At 39.5% G+C, this 14,464-nt stretch overlaps 1 protein-coding gene across 1 annotated transcript in view; it reads left to right on the plus strand.

Annotated features, from left to right (window-relative positions):
* The window catches only part of arhgef10la (Rho guanine nucleotide exchange factor (GEF) 10-like a), a 129,624-nt gene that overhangs the window by 99,909 nt on the left and 15,251 nt on the right, over positions 1-14,464 (plus strand). The window contains 4 exon segments of the mRNA XM_022192616.2: positions 2,052-2,138; positions 8,909-9,123; positions 10,017-10,174; positions 12,762-12,904. Coding sequence (XP_022048308.2) covers positions 2,052-2,138; positions 8,909-9,123; positions 10,017-10,174; positions 12,762-12,904 — 603 coding nt within the window.

The raw sequence follows: 14,464 nt of genomic DNA on the forward strand, positions 1-14,464 counted from the left end.
AGGTGTCATTAGAAAACAGCTAATTACATGTACAATATTCTAAAATGAGATTTCGGCTTTACACCCTCAATCATTTCACAGGAGTGGGCGGCAAATTTTGTAAATGGTGGAATATCTCATTAAGGAACAAGCCTCTTCACTTACCCATCAGCTGTTTATCTGAATGAGCTCATTCCTGCTTTTGAACACCTTATGAAGTCATGACAGGGCCGCTCTGCTAACACAAACAGATCCCACTTGCACTGGCCGACTGACTCTGCAATGCGCTAACATACAAAGCAATCTAGGCCTGGAAAGATTGGCCAACGATCCTCACCATTCTCAAGTGACTGATAAAAACCCCACCACCACTATCCGCTACAGCGTTCCAGTCTCTCTGGTCCACTGCCACTCTCTTTCTCTTAACCACAGGGCTTCCATATGGCCACCTATTATGGCTGCCGCTTAATTACCTATCAAAAAACATTTCACAGCACTTGACTGGGGATAGCAGAAGGGGAGAGAGAGAGAGAGAGAGAAAAAGACAAAGATAGAGGAAAAAGAGCAAGCATAAAAAAGCGTGAATGATGGGAAAGAGAAATGGGAAAGTGGGACTGAGAGATTGATAGAGGACGAGCCGTGCATCTGTGGAGTGAATTTGAATAGATGGAGACAGACACCGGGGGGGAGTGGAGGAATAGCCTCACAGTGCAGATGAGGAGAGCCAACGATCTGGCCAGTATCCTTTCCTTGTTTAGTGTTTACAAACAGGAGAGAGAAGGGGGCGGAGCTTGGCCAGGGTTGGCTATAAATTCCCTGTGATTGATGCTTGTCGCCATGGAGGACGACAGTTAAAGACGGGTAGCTCTCAGCGCTGACACTCACTTTCACTTTCACTCACTTTTACCCTTCTCAAACCCACCAACTCTCACCTGCCGTCACAACCCAACAGCACACGGTTAGCTGTTGTGTTGTCACATGGCCAGCCTTAGCGGTCACTCATCCAGGTAATGATCATTCCAGAGCAGACGGACTGCTGGTTAGAAGAGCAGGCGGTTTGATGCAGTTACAGCCACGGGCTCCATACTGTAAATGTCAACTTCAATCATTCCATTTCAGGCAAACAGATCTGCTATATGTTGAAGGGATATTGACCCGCCCCCCGTTTCATAAGAGGTTTTGTTTTTTTTTTTATTGATAATAGTGAGAGAACTGCCTCAGTTTAGCACCTCAGTAATTCAAAGTCTTTTGTGTTCTCAGGTTTGACCAATTTCCTTTCTAAGAGAAAAATAAATGCCACATCCAGCTATAGACCAACTACAGACTCTGAAAATTATTGGGGTTCAGAAACTGTCTGTGTCAACCACATAATCAAAAACTCAGTTTTTATGCATTTGGAAATAAAAAAAAGGAAACGAAACGGCTTTTGTGCTTATGCATCCCCACTTTTCAAAGTGCTGTTTTCTGTGTTTCGAAGTTTGCTTAAAGAAATGTTTTAAAGCTCACTGAACAAAAGAATTCAGATATACACTGTATAAATACAACAATTGAATGGATAGTGCCGCTGCTTAAAAACAGAGACTGAAAATAATATTGAAACTTGGCATAAAAGCAAATGTACTGATAGAAAAAATATATAAAGGAAGCAAAAAACAGAACTTTTATGTTTGCCTCCAACAACTGAAACATCAAGCCTTATTGTTAGTATTCAACTTTTAATCTTGTCCAGTAGCAGAAAGCAAACACATATTTAACAGATTGGAGTTATATAATAATAATAATAATAATAATAATAATAATAATAGGACTTTGTGGACCAAGTCTGTCATTCGTTTATTTCTGTATATAAAGTAAGGCAGAGATGAAGAGTCCACAGGTATTCAGTGTCGTCTGAAGTGGTGTGGGTTGGAGGCTATGAATGTCCACGTGAAATGACAAAGTTCTACTAGATTTTGTAATTTGGAGCCAGCGCAAGTGTTATGGTCATTTTAAGGGAATTTTTGAGAAGACAATAAAGTTCCTGTATTGAGCAATGATTCATATGTGATCATTATTCATTTTATCTCCTGAAGCTTGAGGCTGCCCTCCACAATCCTGTTCACTGTGCACTGCTGGGCTTCTCTGCAGCGAGTACCTCCTTACCTCAAGGCTACCTCTGGGTAAGTAATGTCTTGCTTAAACACACACAGACACACACAGACACACGCACACGCACACACACACACACATTGTGTTATCCTATCTTTTTGGGGACCTACCATTGACTCCAATTCATATCCAACCCCTAACCCTAACCCTAACCCAGACCAAAACAATGCCTAACCCTAGAGAAACGTTTTTGCACTTTTACTTTTTTCAGTAACAACAACATGGCCAAGAAAACACTTTCCATTAGTGGGGACCCAAATGAGGTCCACACAAATGACATGTTTTTTTGGTTTTCCTATAGTTATGGGGACATTTGGTCCCTACACCTATAGCCAGAACCTATGGAGGTATTTCTGGTGCAAAATGTTTGAGCACCTGTAACATCGAATTTGTAGTTGTGTACATTGAATTTTTATGTGTATCAGCAAATATGATTTCCCACACTCTATGAGTTGTGTACTTGTAAAATAATTTCTTGTATGTGTCGATTTTTTTCTTCCCACAAATACAACACAAAAATACACATTCACAAAATTGTAATTACAGGTGCACAAATCACATTTACAGGTGCACAAATCCTTCTCTACAAGTCACATAATTCAACACTGACACGCTCACATTTTGCACCTATTGTTGCAGCACACTAAGCGCAAAACATACTTGTGCACCTGTATTGTACGAAGTGAAGTTGAAGTGAGAATTTGAATATGTGCAAATCTGAATGTGAACTTGTGCATTAAGTATGTGAAATAATTTACCACGAAAATAGCTGTGTCCTCTAACACACAAACTGCTACTTACAACCACTCGAATCCTCCCCACGAGTCACACATTCTCTGTTTTCTACAGGTGCAAATCAGAAATCGTACTTCTGGTCCCGCTGAGATATTTGGTGCAAAACTACAAAACGAGCCGATCTGTGTATAATTCTATGCTCTGAGATTGACAGACTTTTCGGCCAGTCAGAGAGACGCTTTGCCCGCCCAGCCAATCAGAGGTTTTTATTCCATCCGAGGTCGCTTTACCAACTTCTGGGTGTGGAATTTCACGATGGAGAGGGTGTAGGCTTTGATTTCAATATACTAAGAGGAATGGATAAGTTATTTGAGTCATTGGGAAATGCACATTATAGAGAATAGAGCAGACCAGCCATCCAAAACAAGAACTGCCTACACTCTCTGTTACTGATCATTTAAGCTTTTAGCACAGTTATCATGACCATTTAAATGTTCTGTCTGCATTCTGCTCTTCATTAAATAACGCAATGAAAACTGTATCTCAAGGCTAAGAAGGGGTCACGCGACTTTTTTTTTTCTCTCTAAAATGTCATCTAGAAACTGTGAAGTCATTTAGCGCCAAAGCTAGCGCTATGTGCCTGCTGCAGAGGGTTTCACAATGAGTGACCCAAATGTTGCTGAGAGACGATTACGTCACTATACAGCCATGGCCATAAGTTTGGACACAAGTACCATGATGCTTGTGAATCTTAGAAAATACCACAAAATTGTCACTTACAATATAAAATACCAGTCATAGCCATCAACCAAAATGAAATATATTTCATTTTGCCATGGCTGTACCCTGACTTGTGGGAATTTAGCTGTATCTAGAAAGAAGGGGAAATTCAGAGGAGAGGAAAAAAAATGATGCAGCAAATCTGCTATTAATCTTAAAGTTTCAATTTTTGTTCCCACTCCTTTTTGGAGAAGGTGAGTAATTTATCAGGTAATCCTCTTCCAACCTGAAATGTGGCTAAATCAAGTGTAGGCCCTTCAAGACACAGACTACGGCTCAGTGTCTCAGACTTAATTGCTTTTGTGGTGCTATTCTAAAGAAGACTGGATGCTCACTCAGATGAGGAAAAGGAGATATGGTTTCATTAGCTTTTACGGTGGTTTGATATCAGGGTTTGAAGGAGCATATGCTACTCTAAATTTCTGCTTCTTTTCGAACACATACTATCACAGATGAATTTAAATGCCCTGAACCTTGTCCTTCCATGCCATTTTGGGGAACAAAGGCAGGCTGTTCACATGCTGTGTGTGTTGCACTGGTTAGACTGATGCATTGCATTTAAAATGTTTCAATTCCTCTACACCTGCGTGAGCTCGTGAACACCGTTACACATTTGCTTCAGGTCAGTTACCCATGGTGATAATGTTTTAAATGTTTTAAAGCACAGCTGCAATGCGTATTTAAAAGACCTGACTGTTGTGAAGTCAAGACCAAGTGAAGTCTCTTATCTTTTGAGACAGATTCAAGACATGTCCCAGGTCCAGAGTTGATTATTACACCGTGTCTACACCGAAGGCATATTATGCACAGCTCTTTTGTGTTCATCCATGCATATAGAGGAGTTTTGTTTGGAGAGGAAGCTCAGAAGAGCCTGTGAGGACTCCTTCTAAATTGAAGACAGTTGATTTAAACTCCAGGAGAGCTACTAGTTGGGAGAACATAATTCTGCTTTCATTCAATTAAAAGAAAGGACTACAATAGCCTATATTATGTAGGCCTGTGTTTTGTTTCATACAACTCACTGTGTTTTTGACTCTCTTTTACCATTCACGTTTGGTGTTTCCAGTGAAATATCCGGGAACACTGTCTTCCTAACCTCGGGACCACATGTATATGAATAATCCATTCAATTGTTAGGACAGAGAGCACGATCAATCAGAAAATGTCAAAGGTGTATGTGTGGGAAGTAGGTGGAGAGCAAAGCACAAGAAGTCACTGGAACTTTCAATGTATTCATTGAAATGTCTTTTTTTTGTTGTTTTGCCCGGTCATGTTGAGGTTCATCATTGAAGCATTCAGGCACGTACACTGAACAAGATAGACCTAATGCATGAAAAGACACTTTGCGTGTGTGTGTGTGTGTGTGTGTGTGTGTGTGTGTGTGTGTGTGTGTGTGTGTGTGTGTGTGTGTGTGTGTGTGTGTGTGTGTGTGTGTGTGTGTGTGTGTGTGTGTGTGTGTGTGTGTGTGTATGTGTGTGTGTGTGTGTGTGTGTGTGTGTGTGTGTGGTGAAAGTGAAAAGGCAAGGCTGTGTGTCCAGTGTAGACAACAGTATTGATTAAAGTGGAAGCTATTTGTTCTGACAGACCAGCGTGGGGTGGATGTCTACAAAACGCCTTCAGTGTAGACACGAATTTACAGTTACAGTATACTGTATGTCTTCAGTATAAATTACAAACTAAGATCTAAGACTCTTATGTCTTTCTGTCAAGTTTGAGTTTTACACGAAGCTGAAACCAAATAGTTTTAATTAATAGGCCCAATAACTGGGTCAATATGTAACTGAGGGACTTGAAGTCCATGGGAAATGTCTTGCATACATTTTTAATAAAAATAAAAAAACTAATATTTTTTTAAGTTCATCCTGATCATGTCTGTACAAATTCCATAATTATTTATTATGGCAGCAATCACTTAATAAAAAAATGACTGGATATCACTAAAACTTCAACTAAATAACCGTGCAAATTTGATAACAACCACCTTCTAATGAGCTAAACAATAATAAAATGAGCTTATTCAAAAATTGTTTCAATTGTGTTCTTTTTATTAAGTTGAGATAATCATGATACTTCTTTTTGGCAATATATCAAATTTTATATGGAAAATAACACATTGTGTCTGTGTGTGAGAAATCACTTTCAGCTAAGTTCCCCATTACAAAAACACCTCTCAAGGAAATGTGCTAATTCCAGATCACATGACCTGCTCCACATGATGTCATTTCCTCCTGAAGAAAAGACTGGCAAGACTCCAAGGCTTTCTGAGATATTTGATATAAAGTAGTGTGTGTCAAATCTGGATTTTTCGCATGTCAACAGCTTTACTGCAATATCTTTATAAAAAGCTTTCAATTTCAGTTTTACTCAGTTGTATATATAATATTTAGAAGATCTTTTGCTAAAAATGCCATGTGGTATTTGGTTGTGAATGCTGTTGATTTTAGGCCTGAAAATAGCAAAAATATCAACTATGATACCTGTCAACTATGTTACAAAAAGTCCTGCACTTATATATTGACCCAACTATATACATAATGTGCATGACCATCCAAGACCTGTGTCTTTAATAAAGTTTATCTTATCTGTCACTGTCTTGATTATGTTATATAAACTCCAGGATTTTGCCAGATCTAAACTTAATACTTCAAAGCTGTACACTTGGCACCAAATCTTCAGGGAGTCGAGCCACGTTCAAGATAAATTCAAGTCCACGTTTTGTGACATGTCGACTTCAGTCTTAAACTTGTTGCTGTTACATAAACTGGAGGGAGATTCCTGCTGTGTACACTGAAGAGTAGTGGAACCTTTATGTTGAATTCTTTCTAGGAAGACTTAAAAGAAGTCAATCAATGAGGTCTTTGTTGTTTGTTTAGAGTGAAAATCTCAAGAGTGAATTTACGGTGCAGTGCATTCCTGCTCACTCCTGGAAACCAACCTTGCAAGCAAGACGTGCAGCTCCTTGAGCACTGAGCACATCTGATCTGTTTCCAGCACAGTAATGCGTTACATACTGTACAGTATGGCATGTCAACTGAGCAAAACAAAGTGGTATCCACTAAAAAAAAAAAAAAATAATAATAATAGCAAGGGTCTACAGATTCAGGACGAATAATTAGTGGCTGAATGTTCCCGCCCCCAGTTGATTCTACCTCCCTGGCAGGCTTGTCAAATACGGGATGACACTAATCATGTTAAAGTGAGATGGGCTATGGGGATTTCTGTGTGCTTTGATCAGAGTAATGACATTGTGTCTAATCAGCCTGATAACCCCGTGTTTCCCTGTTTGCCTTCACCTTCCTTGTCCCACTTTTGCCAATTTCTCATTTTAAACAAGGGCTCCAGGAATTCTGTCTTCATGCTTCTTGTTTTATTTGCCTTCTGGTACGTTAGCATTCTTAGCAAGTGCCAGTAATGGGAAACTTAACAGTAATCTATCTCAGAGTAGATCAAGAATCGGATGACACGTGGTTTTGGATTGTTAATGTGGTGAAAGCGATCGAGCAGAGTGTGCTATCGCTATCATGACTTCCTCCCTGCATCCACAGCAATCTAATTAATGCTGGCAATGCATTTACTGTTTAGAAAGTTTTTGCTTCTCCCAGGCAAAGAACTTGAGATATCTATTCCTTTAAATAAGCAGTGATGACTTTGTCAAGGCCTAGTATTTTTTACTGGATATCAGGAGAAAAAGAAGAAGAAGAAGAAGAAGGAGTATTCTGTTGACAAGCTGTGGCCATGCCGGTTTGTGAAAGGGTTTAGGTGGAAGGAATGGACATGTGAATGTATAAATTGTGGAGAGGCCTGGGTGAGGGGGACAATACCTCTGGCTCTGGTTCCACAGTTACTTGAAGCCATGTTTTTTTGAGCTCCGTGCTGCAAGATAAGTCCTCCCTATCTTCTTTTCACCCTGCGCAACAGACCATTATTTGTTCTGGCTCATTCTCAAGAGCCCAAAGGATCGCTCCTGTCCAGATTCTGTACGCTGATACAAATCAAACAAATGATTGCATGCAAATAAGGGTGAGCGTGGCAGAGAAGAGCTAAAGACTATATTTAGCTCATGTCATATTCACACGATGTGATTCATACAGAGAATAAGTCTTTGCTGTCTCGCAGCAAGCAGCTGTGCTTCTTTTCCAAGAAAGACGCATTTTGTCTGAACATCCGCCGAAGCCTGACACAGGAGGAATGAATAAAATTATATTGAAATCCCACGGTGACATTTTAATTGTTTGGGAATGAGAGCAACGCCACCTTAATTGGAATTGCATCAGAGATAGGTTGGAAGGCTCCTGCTTTCTTAGTTTTCTCAGCAGTGGCATTGACAGATTTACACAAAGGCCAATGTAAATGCAGTACATAGGAAATCAAGCCTCTGTTGAAGCAGATACTGCGTCTGTGGGGTGTGAATTGCCTTGGGAACCTTGTTATGATTGGTGAACCTTTTCTGAAACATCTAAGGTTTCTTTCTTCTTTGGCAGGATTTTTTTTTTTTTCCCACAACCTGTTCTCTCTTCAAAAAGGGAAATACATCTCGAGGCGCTGATTGGTAGAAACCTTCTCCAAATTCATCCACTGAAAGCCCCCAGCCCCCGTGTATTCTTCTTCATTGGTACTGAGAGCAGTGTCTTTAAGTGTTCACTGTGACCTTGGACATGTTAATATTAAATGTCAGTTTAAATTAATTGAAAATGATTTTATTTTCATTTTATCTTTGACTGACTCAAGCAATAGATAAGTCACTTGATCTCATAAAGACGTAAGAAACCCCTCATTGTTAAGCAACTCAAAGCCTTTCAGAAACTTACGAAAGCCCTCTCTGTTCTTCACTGATGAAAAGAATGCACAAGTTTTAAGAACTGTTTGATGTTCTAGAGATGACATTGTGAATCCATTACATAATGTGTTTAAAATTCTAAGTGATATTCAAAAAAGTGAGCGTGGACTACAAACGACAAGGTCTGAAAGGATAATTGATCTGAACTTTTTTTCCTTTTTCTTTTTTTAAACCTCATTGCTGACAGGTAAAGAATGTTTAACCAAAGACACGTTATCCTCTGGCCTTCACAATCTGATTAAGACACTGAACACCTACTGAAAGCATGATCTAAGGGGAGACTGCCTGGTTGGGCTCTCTGCTCTCCCTCTCCCTTTTTTTCTGTTTCAGCAGAATACTTTATTAACTGTGGCATTGTAATTCAGTACATTGGTACAGCTTAACATGGGGTCTCGACCTTTTTCAATCAAGTTTTTTTTGTCTTTACAGGTGGCTGGTGGAGGAGAAGGTTCTCAAGGGCAGATAGAGATATTTTCCCTCAACAGGCCCATGCCAAGGGCTGTAAAGAGCCTGCAGGTAGGCTCTGCTGTCCGATGTCTGGAATATGTGCTGGCACCGACTCCGACTGAGGACGTGGAGGCAGGAGTTAACAAGGCCGCCTCAGGGATCGGCACCAACATTTGTGTTGGATTAGATGATGGCCGGTAAGAGACTTACATTACAGCAGACACAAGAGAAAAAAGAGATTTGATAAATGAGGTCAAATTGTGAATTAAAAAAAAAAAGAAAGAAGCACAAATGCAAAGATGAGAGGATAAATGCTTTCCAGTGTTCTCTGTATCTTCTGTTGTAAAATAATATCCTGCATTAGACTTTGTTACAGCCCCCCTGAGAGATTTCTAGCTGTATAGATTTGCTTGTCAATATTTCATCAAAGCAAGAAATCAGAGTTGATACCCCAACACAACATCAATACTGCTACTTCTGCTAAGATCACCGTTTCATTTTCAAATCCAATAAACCTTCTGATCCTCACTGTGTGTAATAGAGGATAGGTTTAATCTCAGTCTCCTGTCACAGTTGCAGTGAATAATTTTTTTTTTTTCCCTCAGACACAGTCTTGAATATCAGATTTACCCATTATGTTACCATTTTTTAATACAGTTTCCATTAACAGTAGCATTAGTCTTTTGTATAGAAATCTGAAATCTGTCAGCAGTTTGTTTGTGCTGACTCATTATCTCCCACTATGAGAGTCTGTCCAGGGAAAAAGAAAAAAGACATACAGTAAAAACTAGGGGGGGAAAAAAACAATTTCAGCATTTTTAGCACACTCGAAAGCCTGTCAGCTCCAATGTTACTTAACATTTTCTTCTCAGACACAGAGAAACAAACAGCGATGTGCATTTGTCATTCTGAAGAAGACAATAAGATGCAGCAAAGTTCAGATGGCATTTCAAACACAAGAAAGACGGAGTGGTTCCACATACGCAATGCTTTGTGCATGGTTAAATCAAACTGCACGAAAACGAGGCACTCTGTCATTTCAAATGACACTCATTTATCATGTTGGCTTGTGCTGCTGTTGTTCTTCCAGCGTACTGGTCTATGGCAGTGTGGACACTGCAGCACAATGCCTGCTGACCCTCCGTAACCCAGAGGGCTGCCCTGTGCTGTGCCTGAAGCACTCCTCTCGCTTCCTGTTTGCAGGCCTGCGGAACGGGACCGTGATGGTTTATGGAAGAAATAACAGTGGTAAGGAGCTCTTCAAGTTGCTCTGTTTCTCGACTGATGGCTGTAGTTTTGTGTCTGTCAGGGGTGGCTGCTGCTACTGTGTGCGTTCTGTGTGTGGTCTTTGTGGAGGAGTGAGAATGTCTGTTTGTCAGTGAGTTTGTTTTTCCATTTATTGTGTATGGGGAAAACAATGGTTAAAAAAGGCTATATTAAATACTCTAAATACTGTTTTTCTTATATCTTGTAGATACAGTAAATGAGGATTTTCATTGTATAAAGTCATTATGGTTTAATTGTAACATTTAATTTGTGTGTTATCTACCAGAGTCGTACAGATTCAGTTACAAAGGCAGAAGGCAGTCATTTTACAACAAATTACATTTTGTTATTTTGTAATATGAGATTCTATGTCATCCTATGTTATATGTCTCTTTGTTTTCTCTAAATATATGCTTGACCGTTCAAAAGTTTAGCTTCACTCAGGCAATTTCATGTTTTCCATGAAAACTCACACTTTTATCCATGTGCTAACATAACTACACAAGGGTTTTCTAATCATCAATGAGCCTTTCAGCACCATTAGCTAACACAATGTAGCATTAGAACACAGGAGTGATGGTTGCTGGAAATGTTCCTCTGTACCCCTGTGGAGATATTCCATTAAAAATCAGCTGTTTCAAGCTAGAATAGTCATTTATCACATTAACAATGTCTAGACTGGATTCATGATTGATTTAATGTTATCTTCATTGAAAAAAAAACTGCTTTTCTTTCAAAAACGAGGACATTTCTAAGTGACCTCAAACTTTTGAACGGTAGTGTAGGTACCTTTATATCCAGCTTACATATTTTTCTTGCAATATATATTTATAAAACATATGCTCAGATACAATTTTTTTCATTAACTTGATATATAATGTAAGTGTTAAAGTTAATGCAGGGTCTTTTTCTTTTAAAAAACAGCTTTCAGAAATTTTTTTTTTTTACAGCCTGCCATTCAAATGTTTGCCTTAAAATCACTTTTCTCGTTACACTATATTCCCATTTCCAGGGATTTTCACACCTGCTGTAAGTATGAAAATAACACTTCACTATGTGGTAGATGGCATGCTATGTTTAGTCAGGCATTGCACAAGGCCAAGGGGGCTTAACACCATCTCAGCAGTGGTTTGCAGTCTTCACAGCCAGCGGGAGCACAATAGCTCTATCACTGAGTTCTCTTTACCTGGCCAGAGTGTGTCAACGTGCCTGCCTGCCTCCTGTGCTCCTCTCTCCTCCCAAGCAGAAAGGATGATTAATTACACCAAGCTGCTGCATGCCGATTAAATATTACTATTCATGCTTTGTAAAAAAAAAAAAAAGAAAAGAAAAGAAAAAGGACAGGAGAAAAGCTCTGGAGGGTGCCGGGAATGTTTGTGGATTCGGCACATCTGTGAAAGATTTATGCCCTTGACTAGCGTGCTTCTGTCTGAAAACAAGTCTGCTGCAGCCAGGAAATATCAAGCCTTTAGTTGAGCCCTGTATCAAAAGGCATATTTATACACCCAACACATTGTTACTTAGTGAAAAATGTGGTCCGACTTTCCTCACTGCGATATGCACACCAAACATCAAGTCAGCTTGCAATGAAAATATTGCACAAGATAAAGCAGAAAAGTTTGGTTCAGTGCGACAAGCCTGGTCCCCGTGTTATAGAAGGAGCAGCACTGGCACGGCCTTGCTCAGTGCAAGTGGCCGGAGGGACATTTGCAAGAGTGAATTTTGAAAAGGTGGGAAAATGACCTTTATAACAAGCCAAACAATTAACCTGTGGAAGTCAGAAGGCATTGTAAAGCTATTCTCCTATGAAAGGCAGAAATAAACAACTCAAAATGTTAATTAAATGGCTGGGTGCACTGCCTTCTTTAATTTTGCTTCATTAACGCATAGCAAAGGAAATGCTTATGTGATTCACTTTATAACGTGTGTCGGTGGTAGCTGCAACGTGTGCCCCGTGATTAAAACTCAAAGCGAAAAAGGTCTGCTTCGTGGAGAGGATGAGACGTCAAGACTCACAGCTCTTCTCAAAGAGAAAAGAAGTGGCGATAAAGAAGTTGGAAAGTGCATTGAAGTGTACACCAGACTCATTAGCATGTAGGTGGCAAGGGCGTAAACACTGTGCTGCACAGTGTGTGGCGGTTCACAGTGTGTGGTGCTTCAAATGCAAGTCCACAGTCTTTAGTCAACCTGTAGTTCATAGACTCTGGCGTGGTTGTTTGTTCATTAGAGTGAAAGAAAACCAGCCTCCACTGTGAACCCCCCTCCACCGGTGCTTTAGGAATTGGTCAACAATGTTGAAATGCTTTTAAGGTTGTTTTTTTTCATACATGAACACCAACCTATCTTGCTGTGGTACAAGTGAGAAGAATTTAATTTAATTGCCTTCCCCAGTACGACAGTGTTCCAGTAGAAAAGGGACCATTTGTTCAGCATTTATTAGTATTGATATTGCCAAGCTGTGATAAGAGGCTGTGATTTCAAGGGTTTGATCACATCTTTCTGATATGTTGGTTGCAGCTTGGAGAAGTGTGTTTATTGTTTGTTCACAGGGTGTGTTTTTTTTCCTCAGATGATCTTTGGGACCCTGACTCGTGTAGATGTGTGACCCTGGGTTCAGAACCAGTTCGGACGCTGCTGGTGCTCGATGATTCAGTGTGGGCGAGCTGCGGGAACTCAGTCTCAGTCATAGAAGCCTCCAGCCTCAGCACTCAGGTAAATAACTAAACTGTTGCCTGACACATAATGTTGCAGTTTACCCTGTTACTAAAACACACACACATACGTTTGTTTATCTATACCGGTGGGGACATACCATTGACTCCCATTCATATCTAACCCCTAACCCTTACCCTAACCCTAACCCAGACCAAAACAATGCCTAACCCTAAAGAAACGTTTTTGCACTTTTACTTTGTTCAGGAACAACAACATGGCCAAGAAAACACTGTTTCCCCTCATGGGGACCCAAATGAGGTCCCCACAAATGACATTTCTTTTGGTTTTCCTTTGGTTGTGAGGACATTAGGTCCCCACAACCCCTATAATTACCCACACACACACACACACACACACACACACACACACACACACACACAAACAACAGTGCTTTGGTCTGCAAAATTCTCATGAATGTGCATTATGTACACCACCATTCAAACGTTTGCGGTCACGTAGAAATGTACATTGTGTACATTGTGTTAGCTAATGGTGTTGAAAGGCTAACTGATGATTAGAAAACCTTTGTGCAGTTATGTTAGCACATGGATAAAAATGTGGGTTTTCATGGAAAAACATAAAATTCCCTAAGTTATCCCAAACGTTTGAATGGAGGCGTATATGAATATACAAGTACGACAGCAAAGAACAGAACTAAAGAAGCATTCAATTTTTTATTTATGTTCATGTATTTTTTTATTTATTTTTTTACAGCTTGTACTAAATGTATAATAATGATGGCTCATGGGATTAATGAAATGCTATATGCCCATAGCAAAATCAGCCAATGTTAGCATCCAGCTGATAATCACTGTGTAGCACTGCAACTCAGGAGATGGTTTGGACCAGCTACAAGAGTTGTGAATATTGAACTTGTTCTGCACCTGTGGTACAAACAAGTTAACTATAATAACTTGACTAGACTGTATGTAAAACATGGACATAGCAACCCAACACACAAACACTTAAACCATTTTGCTGCGTGCTAACACAACGGCTTCACAAAAGGTAGTCTATCTTTTATATACAGTCTACAGTTAAAGCACAAAAACATGCTGTTGTACATGACTATAAAAACTATTCACCCCCTGAATTATTCAATGAATCGTGTTCAATTTAGTTTGACTTTTTTTGCCAGAATTTACCAAAAAAATAGTTTGTTTTGTCAAAAAAAACCCAGATTTATACAAAGTAATATCAATTAATTCAAAAAAATAAAATGTAAAATAAATGATTTCATACGTATTCACCCCCTTTACAGTAACTCACCTAATTCAGTGAATTTGTCTCAGTGATTGTAGTATAAAAACACTTCTATCTGGAAGGTCCAGTCCTGGCTATAACCACACCATGAAGACAAAAATTCAAAGGTTGTTGGAAAACCATAAGTCATGGATTGGATAGAAGAAAATTTCCAAGTGACTGAATATCTCATGGATTACAGTTAAATCCGTCATTAAGAAAGGGAAACAATACGGCACATACAGCGCCCTCCATAATTATTGGCACCCCTGGTTAAGATGTGTTCTTTAGCTTCTAATAAATTCAGTTTTTTTC

Source organism: Acanthochromis polyacanthus, chromosome 5 (genome assembly GCF_021347895.1).
Source record: "Acanthochromis polyacanthus isolate Apoly-LR-REF ecotype Palm Island chromosome 5, KAUST_Apoly_ChrSc, whole genome shotgun sequence".
Lineage (NCBI taxonomy): Eukaryota > Metazoa > Chordata > Actinopteri > Pomacentridae > Acanthochromis > Acanthochromis polyacanthus.